Source organism: Peromyscus californicus, unplaced genomic scaffold (genome assembly GCF_007827085.1).
Source record: "Peromyscus californicus insignis strain IS unplaced genomic scaffold, ASM782708v3 Scaffold_9__1_contigs__length_137607984, whole genome shotgun sequence".
In the NCBI taxonomy this organism is placed as follows: Eukaryota; Metazoa; Chordata; class Mammalia; order Rodentia; family Cricetidae; genus Peromyscus; species Peromyscus californicus.
In genome coordinates this window covers 111812238-111831422 of record NW_026294617.1, presented here as the reverse complement: position 1 = coordinate 111831422, position 19185 = coordinate 111812238, and the positions used below count along the sequence as shown (strand labels likewise).

General features: G+C 37.6%; 1 protein-coding gene across 1 annotated transcript in view; it reads right to left on the bottom strand.

The window, feature by feature from the left end:
* Tacr3 (tachykinin receptor 3) overlaps positions 1-18637 on the bottom strand; it is an 87289-nt gene extending 68652 nt beyond the window's left edge. The window contains exon 1 of the mRNA XM_052730550.1: positions 17812-18637. Within this exon, the coding sequence (XP_052586510.1) occupies positions 17812-18320 (509 nt within the window). The 5' untranslated portion in view covers positions 18321-18637. The remainder of the gene's footprint in view (positions 1-17811) is intronic.
* Positions 18638-19185: the final 548 nt, after the last annotated feature.

The following is a 19185-nucleotide window of genomic DNA, read 5'->3' as shown; positions in this document are numbered from 1 at the left end:
TTGTTTCTTTTGTCATCAATAGAAAAAAGGCAACTGTTAGGGATTATCTGCTAGTGAGGTATGAGTTGTAAGGTTAGATAATTATTATAACATCTTATGTCATTTGCCCCATTTTATTGAATAGATGCAAATCAGAGGTCTATCACTTACTAAGAGATAATTTTAAGGTAAATATGACTGGGAGACAGAGATAACGAGAACTATCTTAAAGTCTGCCTGCTACAAAATGGGTCAAAGAATTGTCAAAGAAATCTAAAAGAATATCTTGTACTGAATCAGGTATACAAAAATATAAAAACCAATGAGATCACCTAAAGTAACACTTAGATGAAAATCAGAACCAAATGCTTAGTATCAGAGAGAGAAAAAAGAAACTTTAAATGAAGGCTAGAAAACAATAAGAGAAAAGCAAATTCAGCAAGAGAAAAGAAAAAAAATCAATGAAGATTCAACAGAAGAATAGAATAAAATCAGTGAATCTGAAAGCTGTCTCTGGAAAAATCCCCAAATATGATAATGCAATGGGAGTTGCACAAAGAGCAAGTGACACAGAAACTCCTAACCAGAGTAAGTGATATCACTGCAGAGACATGTTTGAAAAAGATATAGTTAGTAAATATTTAGAGCAATTTAGGCAATATTATATCTATCATATCTAGTTGTAATAGCTTAATCTTTATTGTCAGTTTGACTGTATCTGGAATCAATTAAAATTCAAGCTGCCAGGGCATATCTGAGAGGAGTTATCAGAATAGTTGAAGCAAGAAGATCCCCCTCAAATCTGGGTGGTATCTTCTGGTGTAGCCCAGATGAAAAGACATGGAAGAAGGAAACTGGACTTTTTGCCTGCTTGCCCTTGCCCTTGCTGGCAAATCCATCTATCCTGCTGCTATGGCATTCTTTCACAAATATTAGAACCAGTTTAGGAATTCCAACATAGGCTGGAGACCAGCACCTCTCCAAGGAATTCTCCAGGCCTTCAGTGCCATATTGGTACTGCTGAGACATCCAGCCTTATAGGCTGAACAATTATGAGGTTCTGGGCTTCTCCAATGTGAGTTTGCCATTGTTGGACTACCCAGACAGCATCCTGTAAGCCAACCTAATAAATCTTCTTTTGATACAAATATTAATTTTATCATCTTTTTTCCTTTAGAGAACCTTGACTAATATACTAATAATAAAATATTTGGGCTTGTATTTTATTAAAAATAAATCAATTTAATCTAAACTAACCATTTGAACACATCAAGTGATAGAGAAAACAGATCCAATAACATTCAAAACCTATGTATTAACAAACTCTCAGCATGTTAAAATACAAAATAATTTCTTAAATCTCATAGTCTATAGAATCTCATTCTTATAATATATTTAATGATAAAATGCTGTACATTTCCTTACTATACGAATAATACAAGAATGTCCATTTTTATTGCTTTTACTCAACATTGTGCTTATGGAGCAATAAACCACAAATAAGGACTGGCAGACATACATTTTCAAAGGAAAAAATTAATATCTGTCTTCTCACAAAGTAACACTTTTAATGATAATAAATCTACAAAAGTCTCTATCTAAAACTAATTAGTGAGTTCACCAAGGAGCAATAACGAAAGTAACAAAAATATTTATATACTAGCAGTAAACAACTTGTAACAGAAACTTTAAATGTCATTTCACAAGCTAAAGACATTCACATATGAATCTAACAAAATACATACAGAATCTACTTCCTTGAAAAATACAAAATACTGTGTTAAAAAGTCTTAATTATGCTGAAGAGAGACATAGTCTGGAAGATTTAGCATGATAAATGTTAATAATCTCCAAATTGACCTACAGATTTAGTGCAATTATTATATGGTAAGAGTTTGTTTTAACAGTATGAGCTTACTCTGAAATTCACATGAAAAGGCAAGACAGTAGAATGGAAAAGTAAGTGCAAACAAGATTGAAGGAGAAGGAATCACACTTTCAAATTTTAAGACCTAGTCTACGCTGCAGTAATCAAGACTTCGGATTTGGTTCAGACAAAGATCAATGGAACAAAATCAAGAGTCCAGAAATAGACCTCCAAAAAGATGGCTCATTGATTTTTGGCAAAGGTGAAAAGGCAATTAAATGGAAAAATGGCAGTCTTTTCACCAAATATTTTGAAACAATTGGGAATCTATGTATAAAAAGTACTTACTTTGGTCTCTACCCTGTACTTTATTTAAAAAACTAACTAAAAAAGAATCATATATCTGAATGTAAAATGCAAAATACACTGCAAGTTAAATTAAAGAAATTCTCAGATAAGCAAGCCTGAGAGACTTTGCTCAAACATACACACCTTAGATAAATGCTGAAAGATATTCTTTAGGCTGAAATAAAGTAACATCAAATGTTATCTCAAATCCATACGAACTAAAGAGTAAACTCATACAGACTAGTGGGTTGAAAGTAAAATGGACAAAGATACACTATGGTAACATTGGAAAAAATGAGTAAAACTAAAAGAACCAGACTGATTCCACTAACATCAGACCAAAAGGCCATTAAGACAAATTGCAAAACAGACCAGCTATGAAATATCCGAAAGTCAACTTTAAAAATGACATTTAAAATAATCTTTAAAAAGCAACACTTAAGATAAAAATTAACAAAAGAGAAATGCAGGGCTCATTTACTTAGGTTACAAAGCACCGCTGAAAGTAATTAAAGAAGATCTGAGTGAACTGAAACACAGGAAATGATTATGGACCAACAGGCTCAATATTTTTAAACTGACAATGTCCTCCAAATTGAGCAGAATATGTGACACTATCCTTGTAAATCTCTCCAGTCCAATTTCTTAGTATAAAGGCTCATCCTAAAGTCATGTAGAAGTGTTCTAGTCACATCAAAGGTTCTATATGTAAAAAAAATCTTAAAAAGGAAGAAAATATTAGAAGACTTGTTACAAATCACATTAAGAGAGCAGATGTATAAGTACCGCGCGCTAACCGATTGCAGATGGCCGGGCGGTGGTGGCGCACGCCTTTAATCCCAGCACTCGGGAGGCAGAGCCAGGCGGATCTCTGTGAGTTCGAGGCCAGCCTGGGCTACCAAGTGAGTTCCAGGACAGGCGCAAAGCTACACAGAGAAACCCTGTCTCGAAAAACCAAAAAAAAAAAAGAGAGCAGATGACTCAGAGTGTTAGTGACATAGGAACAGACCTGTGGACTGGTGGTCCAGAGAAAAAAGCCCACATCTTGTTTGATTGATAGTTGACCAAGGCCCACAGATGCCTATACAGATCTCTTTATAATTCCTTAAAATCAGGAAAGCATAAGTGCCCCACAGGGAGTGAATGAATAAACTCCAGAAGAGCTACACAATGGGATTCAATAAAGAAGAAAGTGTGAACTACTCAGTCCTTAAGATAATACCAGAGATGTTCTGGTGAGCAAAAGTACCCAGTATCAAAGATCATATACTCAATGCTCATGTTAATATGACCTTCTCATAAGAAGACCAAGTGATGAGGATGGATTAGTCACTGCTAGGGTTTGGGAGAGGCTGAGGGTGTAAATGCAAAGTGACCAAAGGTAGGAGCCCCTTTGTGATGATGGAAATATTCTATGATGATGGTGTTGATGAGCTTATTCATGCATTAAAAAGCCTAGATTTTTTACATCAATCAAAATAAATTTTGACTGGATTTTTTGGTGGGGATAGTTTAAAGACAGTGTCTTCTTATACAGCAGATGATGTCTTCAAATCAGTATAGCCATTGGTGACCTGGGAATTGTGGTCCTCCTACCTCATCCTTCTAATTTCTGGGATTAAAAGTGTAAGCTACCATGTTAGGTAAGTTTAATGAATTTAAAATAAATCTAAGATAAAATGATATAGTTTGAAGTTACATGTTGCTTCAAAAAGTTTACAAAGCAAACCTAGAAACAAATTAGTAGGCCCCAATTAGCAGCCAGTAGGAGCAGAAGGTGAGATAACAAAACTAGTAAACATAAAAAGTATCTGTACACTATGAGCAGTCAGCTTGTTATGAGATGATGATGATGTGTGGGGGGCAATTTTGTTAATTTAAAAATGCCATATTGTATTTCTAGTAAGAATTTTTCTTAATTCTTTAGTTTGTTTTCCTCTAAAAATTAATAAGCCAATAGTTGAAACATATAAAATAAGTGGAAAATACTACACAGCGTGTCATTCCTTATCTTCATGGCATAATTTCAGAAGTGTGTAGGAATGGATACAAATAGTCAACCTCTGTTGTAAGAGTCATGTGTAAGAGGCAAAGTCAGCATCACTGCTTGATGTTCTAGAACTGGAGACGGAATGAGTAAAAAGAAGGCGTGTGAACTTTCAGTTTCTTGTAAAATTGTATAGACAATAATCTATTGATAATCAAAAGTTCCATTTGTCTTCACTTTTAAACATATGTTTTTGAAATAAAGAAATTTATTCTTAAGAAAATAGAAGTCCTAGCCGGGCGGTGGTGGCGCACGCCTTTAATCCCAGCACTCGGGAGGCAGAGCCAGGCGGATCTCTGTGAGTTCGAGGCCAGCCTGGTCTCCAAAGCGAGTTCCAGGAAAGGCGCAAAGCTACACAGAGAAACCCTGTCTCGAAAAACCAAAAAAAAAAAAAAAAAAAAGAAAATAGAAGTCCTATCAGTCACCCACACTCTCAGCACAGGCACTGAGTAGAGTCAGAACCAGAAATCCAGGTAGGGTCTCTTGGATCAGTTATTCTGCCTGCTTATCAGTCACCATATCTATCAACTGCCTAGAACCAACACAGTGTAAAGTCTGACCCAGAATCACAGGACCACCTACAGAATCCCGGGAGATATCTACAGACTTCTGAAGATTGGAGAAGAGGGTTTCCTAAGCCTACAAAACTTTACTACTAGGCTGCAAGTTTCACTTCTACCTAAAATCCAACATCCGTTTGTCAAAAAAAGTCATGGAGAATCCAGGGGTATGGGGGCCTATCTCAACATAATAAAGGAAACATACAACAGACCAACAGACAGCATCGTGCTAAACGGAGAAAAACTCAAAGCATTTCTGTAAAAATCAGAAACTAGACTAAGATGTCCCCTCTTTCAATTCCTATTCATTGTAGTGCTTAATGCCATACCTGGAACAATAAGACAAGTGAAGAGGACGAAAGGAATACAAATAGAAAAAGAGGTCAAATTATCCTCTTTGCAGAGAGTATACTTTTCTATACACATGTCCATAAAGGCTTCACTAGAAAACTCTCACAGCTGATAAATGCTTTCAGCAAGGTAGCAGAACACGAAATTAGCACATAAGGATCAGTAACCTTCCTATATACAAATGGCAAGCATATCAAGTAATAATCAGAGAAATAATCCCTTTCACAGTAGTCTCAAAAATATCTTGGAATAATTCTAGGGGAGTAAAAGACCTATATAATAAAGACCTTAAGACACTGAAGAAAGATACTGAACAAGATACAACAAGAAGGAAAGACCTCTTATGCTCATGGATTAGCAAGATTAAAATTGTAAAAATGGTTATCCTTCTAAAACCAATATGCAGATTCAGTGCAATCCCCATAAAAATCCTAAAGTATGTTTTCACAGAAATTGAAATAATGCTCTTAAACTAAACTGGGAAACAAACAAAAAAAGATATCCAAAACATCTCTGAAAATGAAAGAACTGCTGAAGGTATCACCCTCCCTGATTCAAAGTTATACTACAGAGCTATAGTAATCGAAACAGCACGATACTGACAGAAAACAGACACATTGGCCATAGTACCTATGAACACCTGATTTTTGACAAAGAAGCCCAGAATACACATTGGGAAAAGAGAATGTCTTCAACAAATGGTGCTGGTCAAATTGGATATGTACATGTAGAAGAATTAAAATAGGTTCGTATCTATCATCTACACAAACTCAGATCAAAGACCTTAACTTAAGAACAGATACCCTTAATTTGATAGAGGAGAAGGTAGGGATGTGTTTGAAATTATAGGCACAGGAATGGGATTTGTGATTAGAATTCTGGTAGCCTATGTGTGATGGTTTGACAGAAAATGGTCCCCAAAGGAACTGACATTATTAGGAGGTATGACTTTGTTGGAGTGGTGAGGCCTTGTTGGAGGAAGTGTGTCACTGTGGAGGTGGGCTTTGCGGTCTCATATATGCTCAAGACACCAGAGTCTCAGACCATTTCCTGTTGCCTGCAAGATGTAGGACTCTCAGCTACTTCTTCAGCACCATGTCTGCTTGAATGTTGCCATGTCCCACCATGATGATAATGAGTTGAACCTCTGTAAATGTAAGCAAGCCATCCCAATTAAATGTTTTTCTTTATAAGAGTTGCTGTGGTCATGGTGTCTCTTCACAGCAATAGAAATCCTAACTAAGACACCAGGCATTAAGAAAACAATTGACAAATGGGACCATATAAAACCAAAATGCCTCTGTACAGCAGAGGACACCATCATTCAAGTGAAGAAGCAGTATACAGGATGGAAACATATCTTTACTGCCTACAAATATGGCATATGGTCAGTACCTTTACTATACAAAACTGAAAGGCTAAATGTCAAGGAAACAACTGACTAAATTTTTAAAAAAGCAAGCAAGCAAGCAAACAAAAACAAAATAGGGCATGGATCTAAACAGAGAGTTCTCAAAAGATGAATTCAGATGGCTGAGAAACATTTTTAAAAATGTTCAATATCTTTAGCCATCAGGAAAGTGCAAATTAAAATTACATTGAGATTTTACTTTACTCCAGTCAGAATGGAGTAAGCCCATGAAAAAAAAACAAACTAAAGCAACCAAACAAACAAACAAAGGAAAAACAAGTGACAGAAGAAGCTGGCACAGATGTTGTTGGCACAGATGAGTGGAAAGGGAAGCACTCATTTCTGATGGGAATGCAGACTAGTACAACCACTATGGAAATGAGTGTAGTGGTTCCCAAAGAAGCTGGAAATTTATCTACCACATGATTCAGTTACCTTACTATGTTGGCTATTTTTATGTCAACTCAACATAAGCTAGAGTCATTTTGGAAGAGGAAACCTCAGTTAAGAAAATGTCCCCGCAAGATTGGCCTGTGGGTAAGTCTGTAGTATATTTTCTTGATTGATGATTGATGTGGGAAGGCCCAGCTCACTGTGGGTGTTGCTACCCCTGGACTGGTGGTTCTGGATGCTTTAAGAAAACAGGTTGAGAAAGCCAGTAAGCATCACTCCCGCAATCATCTCTGTTTAACTTCTTGCCTACAGGTTCCTGCCTTGAGTTCTTTCCCTGACTTCCCTGGTGATAGACTACAGGCTGTAAGATGAAATAAACCCTTGCTCTCCAAGTTGCTTTTGGTCATAGTGTTCTAATCACAGCAATAGAAACTCTAGCTAAGACAACACCCAATATCCTTTGGGTGATAGACCCAAAGGAATGTACATATTATTGCAGAGATACTTGCTCTTTCATATACAGTGTTGTTTTATTCACAGTAATGAAGAAATAGAAATAGCTTAGATGTCTTCCACCTGTTGGATAGCTAAAATGTGCCACATTTATGTAGTAGAATATTACTTATCTGTTAATAAAACTGAAATTATAAAATTTACAGGTAAATGGAGCTAGAAACAATCATTCCAAGTGAAGTAATTCAGACACAAAGAGACAAACATCTCATGTTTTCTCTCATTTGTGGATATAGGTTTTAATCTTCATTTGAAATAGCCATAGAGGTCAAGAAATTAGTAAAGGACCATGGGTGTTGTTTCAAGGGAGGGGAGATAGAACACAGTAGTATAAAGGGTTATAAAAGTATCATAAAGTATATAAAAGGGTTATAAAATATTAAAGGCAAACAATGGAACAGGAGAATTAAATTGGGATGGGATAGGAGGAGAGCACATGGGAAGGTTTAATGAACATTAAAGGCCTTTTGAAAAAGCCATACAGCTGTTGGTCGTTCTGGCCCCCATTAAGGTCAATTTGTGCTGCCCAAATATTCTTGGATGTGTGGCCTTCCACACTCGGAGTGTGTTTGACTAATTAGGGACTAGCTCTTAGAGGAAACCAATTCTTTGCCAACAGTGGACAGTTGCCAACAGCTCTTGGGCTATGGATGGAACTTGTGCCCAACTCTCCTCTCCATGCTTCACGTTGGTCTGGCATGTGCTTGACAGGTCTTGTGCATGCTGTGACTCCTGCTGTGAGTTCATATGTGAAGATGTCACACTGTGTCCAGAAGACACGGTTGCTTTAGAGTCATCCATCATCTCTGGCTCTTATGGTCTTTCTGTTTCTTTTTCTGCAGTGACCTCTGAGCCTTTGGAGGAAGGGTGCAGTATATATGCTCCCTATAGGGCTGAACGTTCTATAGTATCTGATCTTTTGCACCTTGGACAATTGTGCATTTTTGTGTTGATTGATTTTCTTTAATGATATGACCTCAAGTAGGTTTACCACACTCCAGAACAGGTCCCACTCTTGAGAATAATAAAGCAAAACAAACTGTATTCCATGGCCCCCAAAATGAAAACTCAAAATTAGCTAGATAGGGAGGTGAAGGTGCCCACTTCTGTGACTTTCATCAACACAGTATTAGCACAAAATATGGGACTTTATTTTTAATCAAATGTGTGTCATTATAAAGATGAATATTCTTATTTATGTAATTTATTCTTGTAAAGCTTCTGTTATTTGCATATTTTCTCTTGATTGTGGGGACTCAGTGAAATTCAAGACCCTTGACTTCACCATTTACATTTCAACTGTTTAAAAGAGTTTGTTCATTGCTTTATTTGGCTTCAATATTGCAATATATGATTTAGGATTGTGGCAGTAGAAGATGAAGGGATTCTGGTTTATTATGAAAGTGGTGGAGCTGGTGTGATAACTTGATGGGTATAATTGCCTACCACCAAGCCTGATGAACTCAGTTTGCTCTCCAAGACTCACACAGTGGTAGATGAGAACAGAGTCCTGAAAAGTTCCTACGTGTGTGGAAAACATTCACATACATAGCTCACATATACTAGATAAGTAAATAATAATTAAATTGATTAAAAGTTTAAAGAGAATGTTATCAAGGGACATAAAGTGAATTAGTATAAGAAAACATTCACAAAGTCATTCTGGGTCGTGGGGAAAAGAAATTTGGACATTCTTAACGACTTTGTTACATTTATATTCATGGGCCTAAGACTGAAGAATTGAGCTATATTTCAACTTAGAGGTTTTTATTTCTAAATTGACTTTCATTTGCAGATGACCCAGTATTTATTTCTTTTCTTTTGTTGTGATTTTCATTTGTGCTGCATTATTGAGATTTTGGTTTAGAAAAGTCTTCTAATGAGGATTTTTATTAAAGTCCATTGTTATTCTTGGGTGCTGAAGAGATGTCTCAGCAGTTAACAGCACTTGATGCTCTCAGAGAGGACCTTCAATAATGTATGCACTGACAAACTGTACTGTACTTCTGAAAGATCTTTGCTAATTTATACCTGGTTTATGTTGGGTTAAGTCATATGAAATAATGGTTGATGATTTTAAAACAGAGTAAAGATAACATCACTGAAATAGGTATAAGAATGCTATCTTTGTTGTATATTGGTCAGTTTTTTTCTTTTGCTTTTTTTGAGCCAGGCTCCCATACTATAGATCAGCCAGACCTGGAACTCACAACAATCATATCTCAATCCTTTTTTTTTGTTTATTTTTTATTTTTTATTTTTTTGAGACAGTGTTTCTCTGTGTAGAGAACTCCTGGAACTCACTCTGTAGCCCAGGCTGGCCTCGAACTCACAGAGATCTACCTGTCTCTGCCTTCTGAGTGCTGGGATTAAAGGCGTGCACCACCACTGCCGGCTATATATCAACCTTTCAAGTGCTGAAATTGTAAGTGTATGCCACTGTGCATGGCTTTCTGCCAATTTCATAGTTAAAAAGTGAAATTTAGTTGTTTTAATCTTCATTGATTTGATTATTCTTGTAGCTGTTTGTTTGATGTTTGAGCTCTTATCATGCTCATAACTGAACCTGCTTTCACTGCATCTACAAGACTTAGAGAAAATTGACTAAATATTCTTAACTATGAATAAGAAACTTCTCTCATAAAAATTTTTTTATGACAGACATGCCCTGAGAGAATGAAATTTAAGTTGTAAAGTTTGGGAAGCTTTTTTTGGGAAAATGACATTTGAAATGTCACCCAGAGTAAGCATACATTTGATGAGAATTGGAGGATAATTTGAAACAGGAAAACTATGATCAAAGCATTTTATTATGGCCAAACAATGGTATCACTTGAACATAAAGGAGAATCTGAAAGTCTGAAACATATTAGGCCTTTTGAATCACAGATTGAGAATATCCTTTCCATAAAATCAGTAAGGATTAGTGAAGGACCCAAGGTGGCATACAAGAAGCACAATTTTGCATCTATTTTTAAAGCAATGTTCTGTGCTATAATGTGAGAGACCCACTAGAAGGTCAATGGAGTAGACCAAAAAGACATGAGAGTGACTTATACCAGGGAAGTTGGATAAAATATAACAGATTGTGAGCTGTTTCAATAATTGAGTGACTTCTTATATGATTTATTGAAATGGGAAAAAGCGTTGGAAGAAAGATAATATGTGGCATATAAGGAGGTCTTCAGACATCCAGATATGATATAAACTATGAAATTGAATACATATAGCCTGAACACAACAAAGTTTGGAAATGGGATTTTAAGTTTGTGAATCACTTGTTTTGTGAGTTTTACATCAAATATATGCATTATCTATGCACATAAAAATTAAAGCAAAATTCAATAGGATAAAGAAAATTTCTATATTCTGATACCAAAATTGAATTGCATATCTAATGAAACAGCATATTTATTTAAAGATGATACAAAATGTGATGTTCTTATTATAATTAAATAAAATATCCATATATATACATGCATACATTGTTCTTAGAGTCACATACACTCAAGCATGTACACTGTAGAGAAAGGGCTATGGGAGAGAGGGAAAGTAAGAGCCAGAAACACAGATCAAAAACCTATAGACAGTTAAAATGTGTACAGAGAGTAGGAATTTAGAGGATTTTTCCCCGTTGGATGTGGTAGTGTATGCCAAGAGTTCCAGCCTGGGGAAGACTGAGGTAGGAATATTATCAGAAGTTGAAGATTACCATGGACTATATACTGAGATCCTGGCCAGTATGCACTACAGAGTGAAACTGTGTTACAAAGAAAGCCAGTGCATGTATGTTCACATGCAGACACACACACACACACACACACACACACACACACACACACACAATTATTTTTCACTGTGACTGTGACTCTTACAATGAACTATGAAAACAGTAAATTTATATACTACAGTGGTGCTGTGGAATATTTGTTTACACTGTGTGAAGATGTGTCACTGTGTCACTGTGATTGGCTCAATAAAGAGCTGAGTGGCCAATAGCTAGGCAAAAGAGAATAGGTAGGACTTTGGGGCAAAGAAAGGAACTTGTGACAAATCTAGGCGCATGAGAGACACCACCAAGACACTAAAGAAATCAGACATACTGTACAGAAGAGAGGCAACTGAGTTGTGTGGCAGAATGTAGATTAATAGAAACAGGTTAATTTAAGTTAAAAGAGCTAGTTGGGGAAAAGCCTAAGCTAAGACCAAGCTTTCATAATTAATAATAAGTCTCTGTGTTATTATTTGTGAGCTGGTGGCCCAAAGCAATGTACTACACAGTGGGCAAGTGGATGCATCAGGATGACAGCCTGGAATGGAGTGAAGAGGATTTGGAAAGCTTTGTCCATGCTTGACAGCTTTGATTTTTTTCTTTTTCTTATGCTGTGTTCAAACTGAAGGGAAGACAAACATTTCTAGAGAAAACAGTATTTTATCTTTCTTGCATTTTGCCCTTGGGTCAGATGAGATCACCCAGAAACTGCTCACACATAGGGCAAGCACCTTGAGAGCTTTTCACTGAGTTCTGCTTGGTGCTGTGTCTTTGTCCAGTCAGATGAATGCTAGGTAAAAATCTGGAAAGAACATACTTTTTTATTAATGATAATTTTGGTAAAAGGTACTGTCTTTTTGATCCATACAATGCACTCTTCAAAACTAAGCATCAGAGATTCTTCAGCACTTAAGAAATGGGTGTACTGTGTGTATAGACAATGGAAGCCATGCTACTAGACACAGGTGTATTGTGCGTATAGACAATGTAAACCATGCTACTAGTTTGTTTTTTTTTTAAATATGGTAATCCAAAAGCTTGAGGACTTAGAAAAATTTAAAAAAGCCTCAAAAATGAAGCTGAGTGACATAGAATATTTGATAATGAAATTTCATAAGTGATTAAGACCCTTACTCCAATAGTCAGTGCTACATTATCCCAGTAATGCCTTACATTATAGAGATAGAAGAGATAAATATATACATATGTGTGTATGTGTAAATATACAGTATTTTTCTCCACTCTACATTTTTAACTAATATTTTAATTTGCCTATATACATTGGCATGGTAACTGTGTGCCACTTGTAATCTGAAGAAAACTACTTTTCAATATAAAACAAACAAACAAACAGAAACCCAGATTGTTCCTAAGTGATAAATGTAAGCCTGGGTCTGGATGAGATAAATTGAGGACAATCAAGAAAATAAAGGAAGAATAAAAACAGATGCAGCATTTGGAACTGAAGAGCCTAAAATGCAATTGTTACAGGCAAGTGGAGTTTCAGAAATGCAGCCAGGGAAGAGGCCCTGGAGGAAGGATGGGCCAGATAATCTGAAGAGAGGCCTGCAGGCAGAAGTCCCTAAATGAGTCCTGCTGAATGGTCTGGAAGGTCAGAGCAGTGACACGTTTGCTGTAATTGATCATAAGGTTCTTTGAATAGAAATAGGAAATCAGTTTTGAGTGGCTTAATGAGAAAATACTTGATAAGAAAAATGGAAATTTTGAATATAAGCAATGGATAATTTGGATGCTTGTTAGATATTTTTATTTCTTCTTTTGTAAATATTCTATTTTTCTATTTTCTTTTTACATTTGAGTCATATTGGTATAATATGTTACATATTAAGGGTTTGGTTTTTGAAAGCCATGCCTATTGGAAGGTAGCTGTGTGACCAGTGCCTCAGTGGTACCTATTTACTACAGATTGTTTGAGGCATATCCTACTTACTGTTGTCAGTAATCTTGGTATCAACTGGAGTTCTCCCAATTATATAACACACCTCTGATTGTAGCCTAGTTGTGCTGACCTTACATCTAATGAATTCACCTAATGAATAAATACACATTTATTGCTTTTATTATGTACTCATGATTAATTTTATAAGAACTGGCACTGTCAGGGCTGATGAGACAGCTTAGTGGTGAGTGACTACCAAGTTCACTTCCCAGAACCGGGGGATTTGGTGCCTCTGGCCTCTGTGGGCACCTACATGTCTGTATGTGTCACACACACACACACACACACACACACACACACACACACACACACACTACACTTAAAAATAAAATAAATCTTAAAAAATGGAATTGTAACAGAACTGTCATCATTAACTATTAGAGATAATTTTTAGATACTGAAAGGATTGTTAAAGCTTTTTACAAGAGAGCAAAAGGTTTATGATATTTCCTGAAAGTAATATTTCCCAAAACATAGCTTTATTACTATTTTGTAAATAATTCAATGAAATCAAGTGATTGATCTTACATTCACTTCAGCAAATTCATCTATGGACTAAATAACGTGGCATGTATACCTGGAATAATGGTAAAGAACTGTAACTGGATAGAAGTTGGCCAAGAGTAGAGCAAAATTGGCTCAGGGCTCTCAACTCCAGCAGATAAGAAGATTTCTAGAAACACTTACAAAATCATTAAACCTGTATTATTTTTTAGCAGTAATGTGAAATTTATCATACTTTAGAGTCAGCTTTTAGATCAACTCCTCTTCACTATTTTCTATTATTGTAAGTTTCTATTTGTTCAATCCATCTTGAAAGCACCCCTAACATTTCATGAATAATTTGCATGAATTAACTATGAAACAGGAAAACTAAAGATCTCTGTCAAAAACAGAAGACAACAAACAAGTTCATTTCTCACTTATTCGGATAAAGACTATTTCTTGGTTCATTTCATCATTCCTTTCAATAATTACGAAGTTTGGTATGTGGCTGAATCTAAAGAACATAAAGTATCCTTTGCTGGGACTTTGCTTTTGAGCAGTTACATAAAACATATGAATTATCTTCTCAAGGTTTATCAGGAAGAAAAAGTGAATTGAATTTTACAAAGTTATTTGAATACTCAACTCAAACTAGGCCATGTACCCTGTGATAATCCTTTACTATAGTAAAAAAACTTCCTAGAATTTCTAACTTCATTTCAAAATACATGCCTAGAAAATGGAAGAAAATATATATTTCCTATATCTCCCTAAATCAAGTGCTGGATGCAATAACTGAACAGAAATCACATTTTATTGTATTAACTGTTCTCTTAGTAATTTTCTACCTCCTACATTCTCAACTGAAACACTGCTAACACAGAACTTGTTATGTGTTTTCATGCAACACATTAAATAAGTGCTAGATTCTAACAGTCCTGCAGGCAATCTTGGTCTAATCAAGACTACAGGCTTCACAGTTAACTACCAGGCATGGTAGCTTAGAGGCTCAGAGGGGCACTAGTCTCTACTAGACAGAAGTGGTTTGAATCTTTGCTTTTCAGCATGCTCTTGGAAAGGTTTGGCATTTTAAAGACGTGTTATAGCCCAATGTTTTATTTCAGGAGGGCAAATTTGGAGAGAACGATAGAGAAATACAACTTGGTAGTGGCCAGCGATTCTACCTTGAGTTTGGGGCCTGGGTTTCAAGATGATAATGATGTTAGGGAAGTGGCCTTCTAGGCAACAAAACAGGCTTTCAGGAAATTTTAATAATGTAGTAATTACCACACTTCAGTAGCAAGCTAAAACCTGTGATCTCACATTCAAGTCTTTGGTGGAGTTATTTACAGGGTGGAAATATAAAGCAATCAATTCTACTAGCACAGAGTGGGTTCAGAGTGACACAATGCTTTTTATTGAATAAATGTGTGACCGTTACTGTCAATTGCTTATTAAGGGAATAACCCTTTTCAAGCCCGAGTTTTTCTAAGTGTCACAGGAGGCTTGCAAACATTTGCTGCAGCTGATGGGAGGCCACATGCCTAAGTCAAAGCTTATTCTCCTTCCACACTCAGGGGATCTTTTAATTTAGGTAAAGAAACAGATTGAAGCAAGTGTGCTTTCCATTCAGAATGGGATCATGTAAACCAGTTTATGTTATAATAGGATAGAGAACATTTACCATGAAACCACTGATGTTTCAATTATATCGGGGGGTTCCGCCTTTTCACATCACCATACGATGCTGATTGTCATCTACAAAAGCATTGAGCCACAAACACAGCTATCCTGGGATGCATGAAGCCTGAGGGCCACTGGTTGGATGTGCTTGGTGACATATTCTTTTATTAATGAGAAGTGCTTGCAGATTATTTAATTTTATGGTTATTTTTAATAAAGCATTAATTATACAGGAAACTATGCCTTCTGTGAAAAATATATTGTTAGTAATGATGTCAGCTACATGCTGCAGCACATCCATGTAACTGTAACCTGAGAAGTCATGATGCTCTTGCAATCTCAAAAGTACTAATCTTGCAAAGTTTATCTTATAATAGGGCTGCAAGCACTACAGACTCATCTCTCCCAGTCTGTGTTTGATAAGATATCGTTGTTGAAAGGGTCCATGGAGTGGCAAAACAGAATTTTAATCTGTTGCACTCTTTAATCTAAAAATTATCTCAAATAGGATTGTCTTCACATCTATAGTTTTTAGATAAATGGTCTGCTCAAATAAGAGTACTCTTTTAAATAACCATTTGAACAAAAGAGATTTGCGATACATGAACTGAGCGTACTTCAATTTCATAACAGACTGTATGCTGTGTTTTGTTCAGAGTCAGTTTTATGATGTTTTCTATAAAATAAATGAAAAGGAATAAGTAATAAAGTCACATTATTTCAAATCATTCAATATAATGAAATAACTCTGCATTATCAGTTAACGTTAAAGCCATCTAAGAAATGTTGACTAGATAAAACTGGAAAAATAAATTATTTCCTTCTCAGAAACCAATTTTACACACACTAGAATTTCCATCAGATAATATGTTGCCTTGTTAGCACTTCAAGAAGATTATGCTCATTCTGTGGCATTATATGCCAACACCTCTTCCCCCATCACAACATTAGAAACTCACATATGAGAAATTTGTTTAAAAAGAAGCCAGAACAAAATAGAAAAGGATGATTATGTAAACCTAAGGAAGCGTAAACTTCTGTCTCTGTGGGGCAAGGTTAAGGGGGATTTCACATTTCCAAACTTTGGACTGATTTTATTCTGTCTTTGCACACACTTTTGTCCCCAGCATAAATGCATGCAAGAACAGAGCTGGAGGGAAAGGGGGTATACGGTACTGAAGACCTTTAAAAAGTGGATTTTTTTGCATTTGTTTATTCTTGTTAGTAACATCCATCCATTGCTCCTGCAGGTTAACATTGTGGGTCTGGCATAAGAAATAGTGTGTAGCTTTACACTATTAAAACCTCTTTGTTCAGCATTTCAAGAAATCAAGTTTTTTTTTTCTCATTGTGATAGCTGAGTGTAGTAATAATTAGCATTTATTTAGACTTTTTGATTTTATAATGAGTTGGTTAACGTAAGAAAGCAATCTTTTCCCAGAATCTTGAGACTACTTAAATAGGCATTATGCTCATGCAAGTGTCAATCACTAAGGCGAATGCAGGATCACCAGGTTGTGGACTGTTCATCTTTATCATAATGTCGGATTTAAGTGTAGCCAGCTTTCACTAACAGGGTCAGGTTCATCAGTGTTTTCACAAGCCTGTACATTTCCTAATGTTCTATAAGAGAAAGCAAATGCATGGGGAATTTGTAAAAACTTGAATATAATAACAAATATTTGAGGTTTAATATGCTTTTAATTACTTAAGTATTTCAGAATTCCCATCTTAGGTGAAGAACATCTCTCTCATTCATCTCTCTGCTTGTCTATCTATCATCTACCTATCTATATTTATATATTAAAAATCTATGAAATAATATATCTTGTTTTTTAGCCACTTATTCTTTGGGTATAATGTTTTATATATTCTGAAACTTGGTTATGCCCTTCCAGGCACACAGATCTTCTTTGGATTATTGGATGTTAAATCTCATCAGGAACATAATGGAAACCGACAAGACTTTTAGCAAGAGCTTGCTACCTCTGTTAGACTCTGGAGGGGAGGGCAGGAGTACTGGCTTTGGGGCAGGTTTGGAGAGCAGAGAATGATTAAGACCTGGACTCCAGAAAAACATGCCAGGGGGATGGGAGACTCCTTGTGCATTTTTTTAGCCAGCATAGTGACTGACCAACAGAGAAAAAGAAGGAAAAAAATTTTTTCCATGGAACACAAATTCTAAACAATAATTCCATCATTCTGGCCGATTGCCTACGTGGAATGAGAGATTTTCACAGCAGGCATCTGTCTGCTCTAGATGCCCTATACCAGGGAGATGGAGTGGAGAGGTCATGGGAGCAGAAACTGGTTCGTAGTTCCTTTACCTTTAAAGGCCCCTTGGGTCATCATTTCTTTCGTAGCCATACCGACTGCTTGTCCCATTTTGCTCCCCTCGCCCTTGCCCGCCTCCCCCCACTCTCCTGCCTTCCTCCCCTCACCTGTCCACTGCAATGGCTGTCATAGAATAGATGCTGGCAAACACCGCTGTGATGGGAAAGAAGTTCTGGAAGCGGCAGTAGTTGGCGCCAAAGTACCACTCGCTGTGAAGAGCATAGATGAAATTGACCAAGGTGTTGAAGGCGGCCATGGAGGCGTCGGAGAAAGCCAGGTTTACCAGAAAATAGTTGGTGACGGTCCTCATGCGCTTGTGGGCCAGGATGATCCAGATAACGATGAGGTTTCCAAAGACTGCCACAGCCACCACCAAGCCATAAGCCAGCGACCAGAGTGCGATCCGCCAGGACGGCTGCACGAACTGGTTCGTGAGGTTGGCCCGGGCCTGGGAAGGTGCCTGGGATGTCATCTGTAGTCCCACCGCCGAGGAGAAGTTGCCAGCCTGGAGCGCAAGCCACTCAGTGACCCCCAACGCAGCGCTCAGGTTCTCTGCGTGGGTCCCCACTCCTGTCGCCCCTTCGGTCCAGCTCTCGGCGGTGGGGACTGAGGCCATGGCCGGTGTCGGCAGCCCGGGACCTGCCACACTCCCGCTGCCAGCTGGAGCCCGCTCCCCTGAAGTTCTCCAACCCCTGGGCACGGTGGTCTTGGGTACTGCCTGGTAGCAGGTAGGGAAGGTGCCTGCTCTGGAGATACTGTGATGGGGCAGAGGATGTGGAGCAGAGCCACACTTAGTCCTGGGAGTTTGCTGCTCTGCGGGGCAGGAAAGAACCAGAGACTGTTCTCATTTGGGTCCTGCCAGGCAGGAGCTCCCAGGGAGCAGCTGGAGAGCTGAGATCTGCACTGAAGGCGTGCTTTATAGTCTTCAGGAGTCCCCAGCCTCCGTGACGTCGCGGGTCGCAAGATTGACGAACATCCCCCACCTCCACCCCCCTCCCTGCAAACTCCGCTCTTGGCTCTCTGCTTCTCCAGCCCACACTCTGGGTTTCATTCATTCCGCTCCTCTCCAGGCAGCTGCCGGCTGATGGCACAGGAAAGACATGCTTTTCCCCCAGAATCAAATCTTTCCAATACTATCTTCCCTCTTTTAACTTTAGAGTTTTCCCTCTCAGAGTTTTTCACTGAGATTCACTTTCCTGAAACAATTAATAATTCTCCAGTGAGTAGAAGGCAAGATGACAGGTAAATGTGAGGGGACTGCGCAGGAATTCAGCCAGCAGCAGGCAGTGGGTCCAGCAAACTACACTGTGTCTTTGGCTTCGGGATTTAATTCAGCATTTGAATGCTGTTTATATTTTCAGTCTGAGATTCCTTCTCTTGCTCCCACTTTCAAATGTGGACCATTTCCTTTCTCCTCCCAAACCTTGTTACTGGAAATCTGCCCCCTCTGCTCTGCTCCCCTCAGATGGACACTGCACCCT